The following is an 18,438-nucleotide window of genomic DNA, read 5'->3' on the forward strand; positions in this document are numbered from 1 at the left end:
TCACTATGTCTTTACATGGCTTTTCCTTCATGCACATGCAGAGTTTCTCTCTCTTTTGTCTTTATCTTCTTAAGGGGACATTATATTCATCAAATGGGAACAGTGAGAGATTTTATTTTCCTGGGCTCCAAAATCACTGTAGAGGTGACTGCAGCCATGAAATTAAAAGACACTTGCTCCTTGGAAGAAACAAACCTAGACAGCATATTACAAAGCAAAGACATTACTTTGCCAACAAAGGTCCGTATAGTCCAAGCTATGGTTTTTCCAGTAGTCATGTATGGATGTGAGAGTTGGACTATAAAGAAAGCTAAGCACTGAAGAATTGATGCTGTTGAACTATGGTGTTGGAGAAGACTCTTGAGAGTCTCTTGGACTGCAAGGAGATCAAACCAGTCAATCCTAAGGGAAATCAACTCTGAATATTCATTGGAAGGACTGATGGTGAAGCTGAAACTCCAATACTTTGGCCACCTGATGTGAAGAGTCAACTCGTTAGAAAAGACCCTGATGCTGGGAAAGATTGAAGGCAGGAGGAGAAGGGGATGTCAGAGGACAAGATTGTTGGATGGCATCACGACTGAATAGACATGAGTTTGAGTAAGCTCTGGGAGTTGGTGATGAACAAGGAAGCCTGGCATGCTGCAGTCCATGGGGTTGTGAAGAGTCAGATACAACTGAGAGACTGAACAACAAAATATTCATCAAAGGGGCCCCACTTTCAATTGAATTCTAATTACCTCTCAAGGCTCCAACCCCAAATACTATCACACTGGGGAATACGGTTTCTACATATACATTTTTCAGATGGCACATTCATTCAGTCTGTAGCATGCATAAAATGATTTTATGACTCAGGAGACATTCTATTGCTTTGGGATTCTTCCCAGACTTTCCTATCTCTTGATCTCATGGGACAATCAAACAATTAAAGCAAGTAAAAACATTTTTTACATAAGCTTCATATGACAGTAAATTGTCAGCATCATGTAAATAGAAAGCAGTTGGAGTGGCTGCCTGGTCCCTTTTTCCTAGTGGCTCTGAACAGTCTATGTGATCCTCCCCTCTGACAGATGGGCTGTGTCACTGTCATATCATTCAGTACCCAGTGGACCAGGAACCCCTGCTTCTGGGATCCCAAGACCTGTCCTAATGCTTGCCTTCCTGAGGCTTAGTGATTCTCCTCCTTCCTTCAATTTTTAAAAATTTATTATTATTATTTTATTTTTATTTTTTTGGCTGCTTTGGGTCTTTGTTGCTGTCCATAGGCTTCCTCTAGCTGCAGCAGGCATTTCTTTAAGGATGACCAGATGCTGGCAAGATATAATGAATTCTGTCCAAACAAGTTTTCTTTCTGTTCCACACTACAGCCTTTGGAAACTCAGCTGTGCTTTCATCTACTTAAATATTTTGTGAAGCCTTGTCAAATGTAACAGACATGAATTTATAAATCTGCTAAACATGCATTAAGGTTATGAATGAATTATTGAAAGGAAAGCTCCTTCCATCTCACTGGACTCCTGTGATGACCATAAACTCCATTTCCCCAAGAAAAGAAAACCTGCTAGATAAGTACATGTCTTTATCAATAGTTTCTCAAAGCACTTCAGGAAATTCCCAGGCAGCTACAATATCTGCACATATACGATGTATATGATAAACTGCCATATATGGTAAACCCACAGCTAACACATACTCAATTGTGAAAAGCTGAAAGCTTTTCCTCTAAGATCAAGACAAGAATGCCACTCCTGCCACTTTTATTCAAAGTATTAGTATTTTATTCACAGTATTAGTTGTCCCAGCTATAACAGTTAGACAACAAAAAGAATGAAATGCATCCAAATTGGGGAAAAGCAGTAAAATTGTCATTATTTGCAGGTGGCATAATAATAGACATAGAAATAATAATTATATATATATATATACTAAATATAAAACTATCAGAACTAATCAATGCATTCAGTAAAGCTGCAGGATACAATACAAAGAAATCTGTTGCTTTTCTATATACCAATAATGAACTGTCAGAAAGAGAAAGCAAGAAGACAAACTCATTTAAAATTGCATCAAAAAGAATAAAATACCTGGGACTAAACAACCAAGGAGGTAAAAGACCTATACTCTGAAAAACTATAAAATATTCATGAAAGAATTTGAGAATGATATAAAGCAATAGAAAGATATCTTGTGTTCTTGGATTAGAAGAATGAATATTGTTAAAATGTCCATACCATCCAAAACAATCTATAGATTTAACCCAATTCCTATCAAAATATCAATGGCATTTTTCACAGACCTAAAGCAAACAATCCTAGAATTTGGGTGAGATCACAAAAGACCTTGAATAGTCAAAATAAATTTGAAAAAGAAGAAAAAAACCTGGAGGTATTACACTCCATGATTTCAAACTATGCAAAGCTATGGTAATCAAAACCATAAGGTACTGGGCAAAATTACAGACACAGAGATCAATGGAACAAAATAGAGAGCTCAAAAATAAACTCAGTAACATCACTAATCATCAGGAAAATGCAGGTCAAAACCATAATCAGATATCAATTTATACCTCTCAAAATGACTACAGACATACCTCAGAGATATTGTAGGTTTAATCTACAGCAAAGAAGGTAAGAATACACATGAGGAAGAGATAGTATCTTCCAAAAAAATGGTGCCAGGAAAATTGGACAACTACATATGATAAAATAAATCTAGGCCATGTTCTTACACCATGTTCAAAGATTGAAATGGATTATATACTTAAATGTAAGGTCTGAAACCATCAAACTCCTAGAAGAAAGCATAATAGCATGCTCTTTGATGTCAGTCTTAGCAACATTTTTCTGGATCCTCAGGCAAGGGCAACAAAAGCAAAACTACACAAATGAGAGTAAATTAAACCAAAAAGATTTTGCACAATGAAAGAAACTGTCAACAAAATGTAAAGACAGCCTACTGGATGGGAGAAGTTATTTGCAAATTGTATGTTTGGTAAGAGGTTAATAGCCAAATATACATAAAAAATTTATATAACGCATTAGCTAAAAAACTAACAAACTGATTAGGAAAATGGACAGAGAACGTGAAGAGATATTTTTCCAAAGAAGACATACAGAGGGCCAATTAAATGTCTCCTTTGATGCCTTCAGTAGTAGCAGGATGGAGGCTAATCTAGTCTTGGACCAAGCAGAGCTAGACTCATTTGTTCCAGGGGCCAACCCCTACTTCCTCAATTTTAGCTTGCAAAGGATAGTGCTTGTAGCACAGCACCTCTCAGATCTTTGATCTTATGTTGTCTTTGGAAAAATCATTATAGAAACTTCTAGTGATTAAATAGTCCAGGTTACTTGCCCACATGGTTTTCCTTTCCACACCAATTTTTATCCTTTCTTTCATGTACAGCTGGGCTCTCATACAAACCAAAGGATCTCTGTTTTTAGTAAGTCCAAGACTTGAAAGACATTACCTACCAAAAGTTTCTAACTCACAGTGCATCATAATACCCTTTGAATGATGTAAAAAGATCAAGTCCTATAACTCTGCAGTGAGCCTTTGCAGTACTTGGAGACAGCTAAAATAACTGCTGTCCTTAGAGGACTGCTTTTAAGAACAAGGAGGTCTCTACCCACTTCAGCCTAAACAGGTAACACCAGTTACTGCCCAGACCTCTCTCTTCCCACTTAGAGGTTGCATTACTGAATAGCTGATTGCATTTTGAATGCTCTAGGGACAAGAGCTCACGATGTAGAGAAACTTTGTGGCAAACCACTTTGTAAAGTGAAGAATTCTTTTGGAAACTGAATATTCATATCTCAATTTTGAATTATTTGAAGAGCTTTTTCTAGATCAACATTTTTTTCCTAGAAATGGGATATACCTATGTTAAGGCAACTGGCTCTTTATGATACAAGAACAAAGTTTAAAACCTATTAACTACTCTGGGAGAAGGCGAGGGTGGGATGTTTCAAGAGAACAGCATTGAAACATGTATATTATCTAGGGTGAAACAGATAACCAGCCCAGGTTGGGTACATGAGACAAGTGCTCGGGCCTGGTGCACTGGGAAGACCCAGAGGGATCGGGTGGAGAGGGAGGTGGGAGGGGGGACTGGGATGGGGAATACATGTAAATCCATGGCTAATTCATTTCAATGTATAACAAAAACTACTGTAATGATGTAAAGTAATTAGCCTCCAACTAATAAAAATAAATGGAAAAAAAAAAAAAACCTATTAACTAGATTGCCAGATTACTGAGTGGGCTGGTTGACTGACTGATTCCTTCATTTATTTATTCACTCTAAAGTATGCACTGAGCACTTCTTTGGATGGGGAACACTTTGCAAGACAGTGAGGTAGGAGGACAAGGAGAAGGAGAATAAAGACCATCAAAACAACATGGTTCTGAGATTTCCCTGGTGGTTCAGCATCTAAGACTCCACAGTCCCAACACAGGGGGCCCAGGTTCAATCCCTGGTCAGGGAACTAGACCCTGCATGCCACAACTAAGACCCAGCACAATCAAATGTATTAATTAAAAAAATAAACATGGTTCCAACATCCAGGAGCTTACATAACTTTAGCTGAGAGGCAAGACATTGTATGGAACTATTTTCTTACTCGTTGAAGAATCTCTACAGCCTTATTCAAGGCCAGGCACAAAACTGCCACTCATTAAACATTTTCTTAAATGATGAATAAATGAGTTCAGAAATCAACGAACCAATAAGAACCAAAGTGCATCACAGAATTAATCAAGGGCTCTGGGAATTCAGGGGCAGACAAGAGACCATTCGAAACTCAGAGTCCTAGTAAGAGATTGCAAAGGACCTGAGGAAGGCCCTGAAGGATGGGTGGAATTTAGATTAGAAAAGGAGGAAGGAAACAACATTCAGGCAGCAAAATTCATGGTAAGATTTTGGGGGTTAGATGCAGGAATGTGGATGGGGAAGGGAGCAAGTGGGTAACCTTCTCGAACTGGGAACCGTGGCTTCCTGAGGAAACAGAAGCAAGTAACTCAGTTACTCAAAACCATTTTCTAAATGTCCTCTCGTGACACACAGGCTCAAAAGCAGCTGAGAGCAATTGCCCTGGCCACAGAGTAACTCTGCAGTCAGCGAGGCTCTCATGCTCCTAGCAAGGGCGGCTCACAGGATTCTGCACTGTCATATTACTAGGACCTGGCTTTCCCCAGGGGCCCAGCTTCCCCTGGTACAAAGAGTACAGATGCCACACCTTCAAGGAAAGGGGACACCCAGACTCTGGTGTTATGTAGTACATTTCGAAAGTAAATTGTTGCTATGTGTACACCGGATTATATGCCACTCCCTTCTACTTCCAAAAATTACCAGATAAACAACATCAGAGTCTAGGGACCCTGACACTAATATCCTGCCTCTGCCCTTCTTTGGACAGATGAATTAAATGATAATTTGCTGTGCTCTGCTGTGCTCAATTGCATCTGACTTTTTGCAACTCCCATGGACTGTAGCCCGCCAGGCTCCTCTGTCCATAGAATTCCCCAGACAAGAATACTGGAGTGGGTTGCCATGCCCTCCTTCAGGGGATCTTCCCAACCCAGGGATCGAACCCAGGTCTTCCACATTGCAGGTGGATTCTTAAGCACAGGGAAGCCCAAGAATACTGAAGTGGGTAGCCTATCCCTTCTCCAGAGGATCTTCCTGACCCAGAAATCAACCAGGGTCTCCTGCATTGCAGACAATTCTTTACCAGCTATTCTACCAGGGAAGCCAGATAACTTGCTAGCTATCATGTATTAATGTTTAAGGTCCACAAGCTGATTAACTTACTAGGTAATTGCTGCTGGATCCATTTGACATCATAAACCTTTGATTTAACAAATCTTATTTTTAACTCTTTCCTACCATAAAAGTTGGTGTCAGTTTTCACAAACTTTTTCTCAACCTCGAAAAGGGCATCTCCAAGAGGAGAGCTTCTCGAAAGTTTCCTATCAGGGAAAATGTCCTGAAGCAAAAGTGACTTATCCAGTCTTAGAGTCTTTTCCTTTAGAATTCTGAAAGAGGGGAGGAGGGATGCAGCCCCTCAACTACCTAAAAGCAAACGTCAGAGGACTCTATTTCAGCAGTCACTGAGCTTCAAATTTAATTGCCTTGTGCGACTCTGATTCATATCTGACTTCATCTCCTCTACCATATAACAGGAGAGCAAAACCACATACTTTTGGCTAAATGCTTTTTCCCAGTACCTGGTACAATGCCAAGGGAAGGTAGTTGATCATTAAATGTTTGCTGAGTAAATCAGTGAATCAGTGGTACTAGAGGAGAAGGCAGACAGGCTTTGGAATCAGGCAGATCTGGGTTTTTGTTGTTTACTGGCTGTGCTTAGCATGTGTGTGTGTGTTTAGTTAGTCATGTCTGACTCTTTGAGACCCCAGGGACTGTAGCCTTTGTCCATAGCTTTTCCCTGGCAAGAACACTGGAGTGGGCTGTCATTTCCTGCTCTAGGGGATCTTTCTGACCCAGGGATCAAATCTGCATCTCCTGCATTACAAGTGGATTTTTACCCACTGAGCTATTGGGGAATATATGACCTTGAACATGTAATTTAACATCTTCTACAAATTCAGGATACCAATAAACAACTCTCAGTACTCTTATGCAGACAGAGTGAAATAACACATGTGAAATGTCTAGTTGATAATAGATGTGAGCTGAGGACTAGTTTTTTTCCATCTCCTTTCTACCAAAGCATGATTGCTCTTTTTCAAAACTACTTCAGCTATTTTATTAATATTTCCCTTGCATTTCCAAATAAACTTTAGAAAAAACTTGTCTATATCTATTACCAAAAATATTGCTGGGAAGTTCAACCAGAGAAATCAAATCAATTTAGGGAGAATTGTCATCTTTACAATGTTGAGTCTTCCAATCCAAGAACACAGTATCTCTCAGGTCTTTGATTTCTTTCATTAGTAGTTTGTACTTTTCAGCATATAGAACCTGAACATGTCTTGTTAGATTTATACATAGTATTTTTTCTTCTTTCTTTCTTTTTTTTTTTGTGCTATTGTAAATAGTTGTGTTATAAATTTTTTTTACTTGAAGTATATTTATTTTTTTATGTGTTGACTTTGTATCTTATGATCTTGTTAAAAAACAGTTATTAGTTTAAGACTTAATTTGTAGATTCCTTGAGATTTCCTACAGTCAATTATGTCATTTGCAAATAGGGATCGTTTTCTTTCCTTCCAATCTGCATGCCTTTTATTTCATTTTCTTGCCTTATTGCACTAAGAATTCCAGCAGCGTGTTGAGTAGAGAGGTAAGAGTAACATCCTGTTTTGTTCTTGATTTTAAGAAGAAGTCAGCCTTTCACCATTAAGTATGATGTTAGCTGTAGGTTTTTATGGATGCTTCTTATCAGGCTGAGAAAGTTCCTTCATGACTTGCTAAGAAATATTACCATAAATTGGTAGAATTTAGCAGGCTTTTGACTACTATTATATTTTATAAAATTTTGATTTGATCCATAATATACAATACCAGAAAGTTGCCAAAAAAAATCCTGATGTCAACATGCTGAATATGTTGAATATTAACTTTGAGGAAGCTTGTTGGAATGTGCATCTCATATATATTTACCTTAGTTCACCTCCTGAACATCAGCATGATAAAAAATTCTATTATTAAATTTTAATTTCTAGGCCCTAGGGGTCTATCCATAGTGATTTCGGTACCAAAATTAATTATTGAAAGTGACTAAAATCCTCCTAAGAAAGAGCCATGAAGATGCCCAAACCTTGACTCACTTCTAGGAACGTATCCTAATAAATTAATTCAACTGCATCAAACATATAAAAGCTCAGCATAACCAAAATGTCCAACGTTAGGGAGATGGGTTTCATAAGTTATAGCACGTTCAGTTGTTCAAAGAATATTTATTAAATGTCTACCAAGTGTCAGTTATCATCTTTGATCCTAGAGATACAGCTGTGAACACAACATTCAAGGCTCTCTTTCCGATGGGGAAGACAGACATAAACAAGATACCTAAGTAAACATACGGTATGGCAGATGGTGATGAGGGTTTTGGAGAAAAATCAAGCATAGAACATGGATGAGGAGTCCAGGGAGTGAACAGGATACTGTTTAAAATAGAGTAATAGGTGAGCCTCACTAAACAACACAAAAGAACATTAAATATTAGAATTAAGACTATTCTGTAGCAGTGTGGAAAATTTTAATATACTGTATTATTTTAACATATTATATTGTTAAATGAAAACCAAAAAATATGAAAGAGAATGCCTGCTGTGTATTCAAGTTTTTAAGTATATATGCTATTTATGTTGTTGTTCAGTTGCTAAGTCATGCCCAACTATTTTGCAACCCCATGGACTGCAGCATGCCAGGCTTCCCTGTCCTTCACTATCTCGCAGAGTTTGCTCAAACTCATGTCCATTTAGTTGGTAATGCCATTCAATCATCTCATCCTCTGTCACCCTTTTCTCCTCCTGCCTTCAATCTTTCCCAGGATCAGGGTCTTTTCTAATGAGTCATCTCTTTGAATCAGGTGGCTAAAGTACTGGAGCTTCAGCTTCAGCATCAGTCCTTCCAATGAACGTTCAGGGTTGAGTTCCTTTAGGATTGACTGGTTGGATCTCCTTGCTGTCCAAGGGACTCTCAAAAGTCTTTTCCAGCACCACAGTTCAAAAGCATCAATTCTTTGGCACTCAGCCTTCTTTATGATCCAACTCTCACATCCATACATGACTACTGGAAAAACCATAGCTCTAACTATGGTTTTTAGCTTAACCTTTGTTGGCAAAGTGATGTCTCTGCTTTTTGATACACTGTCTAGGTTTGTCATGGCTTTCCTTCCAAGGAGCAAACATTTTCTAATTTCATGGCTGCAGTCACCATTCACAGTGATTTTGGAGCCCAAGAAAACAATATTCACATTTTTTGTTGGTCAGTCACTAAGTCATGTCTGACTCTTTTGTGATCCCATGGATTGTAGCCCACCAGGCTCTTCTGTACATAGAATTTTCCAGGCAAAAATACTGGAATGGGTTGCCATTTCCTCCTCCAGGCGATCTTCCCAATGCAAGCATACAGCCTGAGTCTCCTGCTTGCAGGGACACTCTTTACCACTGAGCCACCTGGGAAGTCTCACATATACACATATGTGTGTGTGTGTGTGTGTGTGTGTGTGTGTGTGTGTGTATGCATAGATGAAATATAAAAATTTAAAATAGCTTTTTATGTGTGGTTTTAATATTATTTTATAGAATTATTCACTCTGAGCATATTGTATTTCAGTTTTTTAAAAAAAGAAAAAAGCTTAAGGTTTTGTAGAATTAACATGAGTTTGAATGAAAAGTAGGATGACAGTATAGACAGAACTCATATTTGTTCTGGAAGAATTTTATTAAGGGCACATCAGAAGGAGAATCTTCTATTAAGGTAGCTAAAAAATTATATATTTTAACGGTGATAAAAGATATGTTGTTCACGGTGCCTCTAATAACAGTTGTGCAGTGTTGGCTGTGAGTTTGTAAATGATGGCATGTTTATCATATGTTCATACCTAAGTCACATTCTGATTTGGTGGGTGACTCTATTTTTTAAGATTAACTAAAATAAAATGTACTGACATATCTACTGCAAGCTACATTTTCTTATGTGTTCAAGAGATGATAGCTAATCACACAAAATGTGATTTGGTGCCCTATACGCATCATAGAGGCATTTTCTAAAGATGTAAAATGGCAAGGTCACCCTCCCAGACAAGGTCTTCTGATTATTCTGGAAGCTTAGGCTTAGACTCAAAGTGAGTTATTAATTTGTTCCTCTGAAAGGGTTTCTACCACATAGCCAAGTCACAGCCACCCAGGACTGATGTTCCCTGTGGTGCTGATTCAGAATTTCTAGGCACTGAGCAATCACTCCATCATCAGAGGCACACTTGGTGTTGTCTTGGTTAGGAGCACAAATGTCCTAAATATCTTGCATTCTTCTCCAGCATGTCACTTCTAGTGAACTGAAATCCCAGCAGTGATGTTTTCTGAGTTTAAGAGAGAGCTCAATTGTGTTTGCTCAGATTCTCTCTTTCATTCTTTCTGCCTTCTTTTTTCTCTTTTTAAATAAACACACCAGTGCTGAAGGTAAAAACACACTTTGTAATGAACAGATTCTGTTGGATAGCCGAACTGTTCTATTATGATCTTGTTTGAAACTTTTCAAGTTGCTTGAAAAACAGAGGTGAAGTAAAGCAACCAGCTGGCCTGTGGACAGAAGCCAACAAGTTATCCAAGGAAAAGAGGGAGGTATCACACTCTTTTTTTCTAGTTCTTCCTCCCTCCTGGTTACTGCTTCTTTTGTATTATCCCAGTTTTGTTTTGGCTGATGGTCAGGGTGCCCCGTGGTTGTGTTGATAGAGCACAGTTGTTAAGACAACTGTTTCTGGAGCTAGAGGAGTCTAACCATGGATTCTCAGAAGTTACTTTACTTCTCAGAATTTCAGTTTTCTTGTCAGTAAAGTGTAGTGATAAACACTTAATAGGATTACTGGGAGGCTGATAGGAGTTAATACATGTTGGTGGTGGTGGTAGTTAGTTGCTAAGTCATGTCTGACTCTTTCGTGACCCCATGGACTTTAGCCCGCCAAACCCCTCTGTCCATGCAATTTCCCAGGCAAGAATATTGGAGTGGGCTGCCATTCCCTTCTCCAGGGGGTCTTCCCAACCCAGGAATCGAACCTGTATCCTCTGCATTGGCAGGCAGATTCTTTACCACTGAGCCACCAGGAAAGCTCCTTAATACGTGTTACTGAACACTTAATACATGTTCATAAATAGAAACTCATATAGCCTCCTTTCTCCAACCTGATTTTTAGGTTAGAAAACATACATGCATCATTGTCTCACATAACTCTCCATAATGATATCATAATCATCAATGTACTTAGCTGGTGCCTGAGTCTATTAAACTGCTGTAACAAGCTTCAGAGGCTGAGTGGCTTGTAAATAATAGAAGTTTCTTTCTCACGTTTCTGGAGGCCGAAGTCAAAGATTGGGGCGCCAGCACGATAGGGTTCGGATGAGACCCTCTTCCAGGTTGTAGGATGCAGACTTCTTGTAATCTCATATGGCAGAAAGAAAGCCAGGGAATTCTGAGGTCTCCTTCATAAGAGCACTAGTTCCATACACGAGGGCTCCATGCCCATGAGATAATCACCTCTCAAAGGCTCCCCCTCCAAATACCATCACACTGGGGTTAGGGTTTCAATATATGACTTTCAGGGAGGACACAACTGTTCACACACATTTCCACTCTGAGGAGGCAAAGACTGACCACAAGCCACATGGGTCTCAGTACAATGTTCTTCTGCTACCCCATGTTGATGCAAATTGGAGGCCCAGCTGTCTTTGTATATACATAATATATACACCTTGTACAAAATTCACAAGGTACACCAAGGGTAAACTGTAAAAATACAAGGCTTTCTCCCACCTCTGTCCCCCCAGACACTTAGCGTCCTCCCCATTGTAGACTCTTTCTCAAGTGAATACTTGGATGCACTGGTTTTCTATGGCAAGTCCTCTCCAGTACATAAGCAGATGCAAAATGAAATTTTAGACTAGAAACATAATATATTATATGTTTAAACTGGAGCCAGCAAAGGAAACAGAAAGAGTTCAATGTAAATAATGAGATGGTTACAAAATCATTGGAAGTGTTGCAAGAGTATGCTCTGGGGAAGTCCTCCAGGAAGCTTCTAGAACATCTTCAAGAAATTGACCCATCATAAAAGCAGCTACCTGTGCCCTGATGAGGAAGTTCCTTCCAGACAACTGAGTTCAAGAACCTGGTCCCAAAGCTAACAGCACTGCCACTCCGGCTGCCTCTCTGCCCTCAAGAAGCTGGTGTTTGAACACTAAACACAGCATTCAGCATTGCTTCAACACGATTGCCTCTTATACCCTCAAAGCTGGAGACTGGACACTGGCGTTTCTGCTGCAGAAAGAAACATCACATTGTCTTAACAAGTTTCGTCAGTAGAAAAAGGCAAAGAAGCAGAAATTAGCCCCTGTCTCATTTTCATCTTCCAAATCTCACTCAATTACCTCTGATTCGAGGATCCTAACTCATTTCCAGAACTCTAGTCCTGAGGGCATGTGGAAGATGCAGTGCTTAGCCTACAACGAGTGCAGTAGGAAGATACCTCAAGAAGAGCGAGAAAGGAGGCTACGTCCCCAACTCACACAGTACTTTTTGCTGCTAAAGAAAAGCATGCCTCTGTATATTGGCTTATGCTTTCCATTTCTTTTTGCTTCTTTTAGAGTTTATTTCCTGGGGCTTCCCAGGTGGCTCAGTGGTAAAGAATCTGCCTGCCAATGCGGAAGACACAGGTTTGGTCCCTGATCCGGAAAGATCCCACGTGCTGCAGGGCAACTAAGCCCAAGTGCCACAACTACTGAGCCTGTGCTCTAGAGTCTAGAAGTCACAACTATTGAGCCCACATGCCGCAACCAATGAAGCTCAAGCATCCACGAGCCCGTGCTCAGCACCAAAAGAAGCCACCACAATGAGAAGCCCGCGCAGCACAATGAACAGTAGCCCCTGCTCACCACAACTGCAGAGAGCCAGAAATAAATAAATAGATAAATAAATAAATTTTTTTAAAAAAAGAGTCTATTTCCTTCCCTAAATAGTCTAGCAGAAGCTAAGAATGGTCCTTCTACTTTCAAGACAGACTTTGTAGTACTAGGTAGTCATGCCTGGGAAATGTGTATAAACTTGCAATAAGAAACTTCATTTTAATTTTTTTCCAGAATCTTATCCATCATGACTGCCATCCGGCTACGAGAATTTATTGACCGCCGCCCAGCAATCCCACCCAGGTAATGGTCTTCCAAATGCAGACACCTCCAGAGCTGCAGCACAGAAGACAGACTCCTGGGACACTAGAATTATTCGCTCTGCTGCTTGCTCCCTGATTTAGAGACAACTGCTGCCAGAGATTCTACTGAAGTTTCTTTAGGTTTACAAAAAGTTGTTTTCTTAAAAAAATCCTACATTTATGGCAGCATCCAAGCAAACTGGCAACTCCAAATTTTAGTACTTAGTTATTTTCCACAGTGTCTGGTCATCAAAGATATGTCCTTTTGCTTCCAGAAATCACTGAAGGAGGAAGGAAAGGATGCTTTGTTCTTAAAAAGATGTTCTTTCTCTAAAAAAAGTCCTATTTTAGAGAAAGTATAGTGCCTACCCTTCCCTCCCTGAAACGCACATGTGGAGGAAGCAGGGTGGAAAGAAAGGGGTGGGTTCCAGAATTACTTGATTTCTGCCTCCCCACATGCCCTTGGCTTTCCGTGTGTGTATTTGAGATTTTTGCCCACCACTGTTGGGCCTGTTTAATTGTGGTCTCATCTCCTGGGGAAAACAGAGACAATCCTCCACTGGCTGCTGCCGCCTGGCGCTAAATGGAACCAAGTCAGAATCACTGGGCCTGACCTAAGGCAGCCCGTGGGGAGCTGGAGGGTTGGGGTGGGACACAGAGCCGAAGGCGCCAGGCCACTGATGTCCTCAGACTGGGCTGCATTCAGCTCTCTTGGGCTCATCCATCAGAGGCACACTCTGCCTGCACTAGACTGGGGCCCCCACTCGCCACCCGAGTGCTCCCCATGGGCCAGGTCTTTGTCTATTTTCTGTCTCTCCTGCCTTGCAACATAGTGGACCAGTCCATCGCAGGCTCCTCAATTCTGCCTCTAGGATGTATCTCCATTGGGGTGTTTTTCTTCATTTCCACTGCCACAACCTGGTCCAGAGCACCATTGCCTCTCCCCTGTTCACCTACAATGGCCACTCTGGTCCTCCTCCAATCCATTCTCCAGAGAGAACCCCACAAAACATAAACAGGATCAGAGCCTTCCATTGCCTAAAACCGTGCAATCTGGGACCTTTCTTGTCATCCAGTGGTTGAGAACCCACCTTCCAATGCAGAGGACACAGATTTTTATCCCTGGTCAGAGAACTAGGATCCCACATGCTGCGGGGCAACTAAGTCTGAACGCCACAACTAGGGATCCTAACTGTCGCAACAAAGACCTAGCACAGTCAAAAAATAAAAAAACCAAACCCTGCAATTACTGCATTTTGCATGAAGCCTCAACACTTGCCAGGACCTGCAGAGCCATACACAAACAGACCCTGCTGATCTCTCCAAACTCCTCTTAGCTCCAGCCCCGTGATCTTTCTTCTGTTCCTTCAGTAGGCCCGCACTCTTGCATGTCTCAGGGTTTTGGGACATGCTCCTTTCCCCTACATCAGTGCCTTCTCAACTCTCTGCTACCCTTTTTACTTGGTTCAACCAGCCCCCTTTCACTCAGCATGTCTCCACTGTTACCAGCTGCTCAGTGAGCAGAAGTTGGTACCATCCTGGCTGGGGGAGGTGTCCTCCTTCCACCTACCTCATCACCTCTGTCAGTTCTCTCTCTCACACCTTTTTTGATTTCCTGTATGACTCGGATCATAACTTTCAATTATTTTCTGTTTCTTTATTTCCTATCTAGATCACCCACTGGAATAATAGTTAACCCTTTAACACTCCTTAATATGTGACAGGCACTGTTCTAAGTATATATTAACTCATTTAATCTTCACAGTGACTGGGAGGAAATTGAGGCAAGGAGGGGTTAAGTGACTGTCCTCAGATTCCACAGTCGTGAACTAGCAGAAGTAGCATTTGAACCTGCTGGTCTGAAGCCAACATCTGTACTCTAGGTCACTGCCCTTGACATCTCTGGGTCAGCCCCCAGGGCGGGGCTTGTTTCATAGGCCACTCTGCCTAGCAGACTGCCACACTTGTTAGGACCTCTGCGCACCTTTGTTGGAAAACTGAAAATGAATGAATCAATGAGAAAAACTCATTCTGGCATGTGTTTGAGGTTTGGCTTCCTGGTGATTGACAGTATTGACAGAAAGTCTGCTCTCTGCTTCTCCTCTCTGTAAGCATTTACCCAATTAATTCATCCTTAAATGCCTAACCCTTGGGCTATAGTAGGGAAAACTGAATTACAAACCAGTAGGGGCACCTCATAAAGTTAAATATTAAGTGATTTACAAGTACTAGTGACCACACAAAATTCTCGTAAAAGAATTACATTAGATACAAATTATACTAGCCTTCTCACTCAGGTGCAGGACTGAGTATTGTGTTGAATTGTGGGGACTAGGATGCTCCTGGAAAGATTACTTAGGTTGGATTAAACTCACTGTGGTGTGCAAAAGACAAAGAATTTGTGTTGGACTTAAATGAACTTTAAAAACATCGACTGACAAGATCTCTGAAACATCAAGGGGCAGCTGTGAAGGTCAGATCATCCTGCCTCAAATGATAGATGGCAACACCTATGAGATACTTCAGTCACCAAGGATGTTCACACATATCTTGTTGATTCTCATGTAGTCATTAATGGAGATAGCATCACCCCCACTTTTTATTTTTATAATTTTTTAAAAATTGCATTTATCGATTTATGTATTATTGGCGGTGCTGGGGTTTTGTGGCTATGCAGGCTTTTCTCTTTGCTCGTTGCAGTGCCCAGACTCCTCATCACCATGGCTTGTTTTGATGCAGAGCGTGGGCTCTAGGGCACGCAGGCTCAGTAGTTGCGGTTCCTGGGCTCTAGAGCACAGGCTCACTAGTTGTAGCTCGCTTAGTTGCTCTGCAACATGTGGGATCTTTCCAGATCAGGGACCACACCTGTGCTTCCTGCATTGGCAGATAGGTTCTTTACGACTAAGCCACCAGGGAAGCCCTCCCCACCCCATTTTATTGATGAGAAAACTGAGGCTCCCTCTTCCTTGAGATTTGTGAAGCCAGTAGAGTCTGGGGAGTGAAAGCATGAGGATGTGGGAATGCTGGTCTCCCATCTTCTGTCCTTATCAGCTCCTGTCCTCAGTAAGAGACTTATTCCCCCTGAGCCTTTGTTTCCTGACTGGTGCAGCACTTATCCCCACTCTACATGAGTGGGCCTGAGGAGGGTTTTCCTTACCTGATTATGAACTCCCAGGTGGAAAGACAGTGTTTCTCATCACTGTAGCCCTGGCATCCAGCACACGTCAGAGCCTGCAGTAAGCACCGGTTCTCCTGAACCGAAAGCAGCCTCCAGTTACACTGCGGGGTCTATTTCTCTTCCTATTGCTTTGGTACAGGACATCCACTTCCTGTCTGCCCACAGTGAATCACAGAGTTCACACAAAAGTAACACTGAACTCTTCTCAAAAAGTCATCGCACAAACAGAGATGACTCTGGATGCGACATGGAGTTCAGAGAACTGGGTTTGACTCATGTCTCTGGCATTTATCAGCTGGGTGTTATTTAGAAAGCCCACTTAACCTCTGTGAGCCTTGGTCTCTTTTTCTGTAACAGGGTGTTAACAATGTTTACCCAGCAACAGGACTGTGAGAGTTAGATGAGATCATCTCTGCGAAGCTTTGTAATGATGAGGCCCAGCACAGACATAGGGCTACACCATCACAGTGGCCTGGGTTACCTCAGGCCCCAGAGGGATCCTCCCCCTTTGGGTGTTGAATTTTGCCTGCGGGGAAGCCCAGGTCCTGCTCTGGTTACATTCACCCTCCCGGGGAACGGGTTTGCTCTTGTCTAGACTGAATGTGTTACCTCAAAGAGCCACGCTGTCAGGCACTGGTAAATACTGTCCCTGGACTCCTACTCCCACCCAGGGAGGAGAAAAGGCCTTTCTACAGCTGACTCAAGAATCTTACAAGCCAAGTCAATAAAGTGGGTCTGAGCAGAGTCCAGGGCAGGGCTCCCAGACCAGGTCTGGAGACCAGCCCTGCTTTCCTACTCATTAATCGATTTTTTCCTCACACCCAGCCCCTCCTTGGGAGAGGCTGGGTGCTGTGCGGCCTCTGGGGGCATCGACTGCCAGGCCAGGCCAGGTGTTATCTCTTAGGAGATAAAAATTCTCTTCCAAACCGCTGACATGTTACCCTCTTCATCTAGAGCTTTCTCCTCTCTGAGGTGAAGATCACAGGGGGGGACCTTGGAAAGTCTACCCAAAGAGGTGGAAGAAAAGCATACCACACCTTCATTCCTCAAATGACCACAACCCCACCCAGCCTTGCCTCCAACACCCACCTGCTTACACACTTTCCTACTCTGTCCACTTCAAAAGCTACCCGGAGAGGGACTTCCCTGGGGGTCTGGTGGTTAAGACTCTCTGCTTCCACTGCAGGGGCTGCAGGTGGGATCCCTGGTCAGGGTACTGAGATCCCATATGCTGCGTGTTGCAACCAAAATAAAACAAATTAAAAAAATAAGAATTAAAAAGCTACCCAGGGAGACTCCCGAGGGACTTGGGGTGGGCACATAACCTGGTGCTGGTGAGGGGCTTCTCCAGGCTCAGATGGTTTGTACAGACCATTTCTAGGAGCAGTGCTTAGGCTGCTCACCCGGACTCATGCCCAGGAGGAACCCAGAGTCAAAACACAGCCTAGTGCAAATGGTAGAGCAACCGTGAGAAATCACTGTTGTTCTGGAACTCCAGCTGGATGCTTCACAGAGCCTCCAGTGGGGTGATCTTCCCAAGGTGGGGCTTGGAAACCGGACAAGCACCTAAGAAAGCTGTGTCTCCCACTCCCATGCCCTCAAGAATGTCATTGTTCCCTATCATTGTGCCAGTTCTTCTTTCCTCTTACGACCTAATCCCCTGCTATTATTTACCATTCAGGGCTCAGTCATATTATCCCAGCCACTGGGCAGGCCCAGACGGACTGTGGTTTTTCTGAAAATCAGAGCTCCCTGAGGCCCTGTTTGCACAGACAGGCAGACCCGCCCTGCTCTCAGCACTTGCCTTTTGCACCAGCTAGACAGCAAAGTCCCCACTGGCCCTCACACACTCCACTCTGATCACAACTCTGTCTGAGTTGGGTCCTATCATTCCCTCACCTGGAATCTCTTCCCTCTCCTACTACCTTGCTCAAACCCTAGACAGCCCTCCCTCTTTTCTGCCCCACTGACCCTTTATTCAGATCATGATTTCAGCACATAAAGAGCACGATTAGGACAACGACTGCTTTTGAGTCAGCTTCGTATCTGCAGAGCCTAGTAGTGTGCAGGGAATATTGTTGTCATTATTCAGTCACCTAGTCGTGTCCGACTCTTTGCAACCCCATGGACTGCAGCACGCCAGGCCTCTCTGCCCTCACCATCTCCCAAAGTTTGTCCAAGTTCATGTCCACTGCACGGTGATGCCATCCAGCCATCTCATCCTCTGACACCTTCTTCTCCTTCTGCCCTCAATCTTTCCCAGCATCAGGGACTTTTCCAATGTGTCAGTTGTTTGCATCAGATGACCAAAATACTGGAGCTTCAGCTTCAGCATCAGTCTTTCCAATGAGCATTCAGGGTTGATTTCCCTTA

General features: G+C 42.2%; 1 protein-coding gene and 1 long non-coding RNA gene across 3 annotated transcripts in view; one reads left to right on the forward strand and one right to left on the reverse strand.

The window, feature by feature from the left end:
* Window positions 1-16,367, reverse strand: part of LOC110144913 (uncharacterized) — an 87,677-nt gene extending 71,310 nt beyond the window's left edge. The window contains exon 1 of the long non-coding RNA XR_011490380.1: window positions 16,045-16,367. This is a non-coding gene — a long non-coding RNA (uncharacterized lncRNA). The remainder of the gene's footprint in view (window positions 1-16,044) is intronic.
* The window catches only part of SPMIP3 (sperm microtubule inner protein 3), a 35,492-nt gene continuing 20,601 nt past the window's right edge, over window positions 3,548-18,438 (forward strand). The window contains exons 1-3 of one of the 2 annotated variants that reach the window (XM_020905039.2): window positions 3,548-3,646; window positions 4,309-4,357; window positions 12,820-12,888. In XM_020905039.2, coding sequence (XP_020760698.1) covers window positions 12,833-12,888 — 56 coding nt within the window. In that variant the 5' untranslated portion in view covers window positions 3,548-3,646; window positions 4,309-4,357; window positions 12,820-12,832. The remainder of the gene's footprint in view (window positions 3,647-4,308; window positions 4,358-12,819; window positions 12,889-18,438) is intronic. The other variant, XM_020905038.2, reaches the window with a different exon arrangement.

Source organism: Odocoileus virginianus, chromosome 11 (genome assembly GCF_023699985.2).
Source record: "Odocoileus virginianus isolate 20LAN1187 ecotype Illinois chromosome 11, Ovbor_1.2, whole genome shotgun sequence".
In the NCBI taxonomy this organism is placed as follows: Eukaryota; Metazoa; Chordata; class Mammalia; order Artiodactyla; family Cervidae; genus Odocoileus; species Odocoileus virginianus.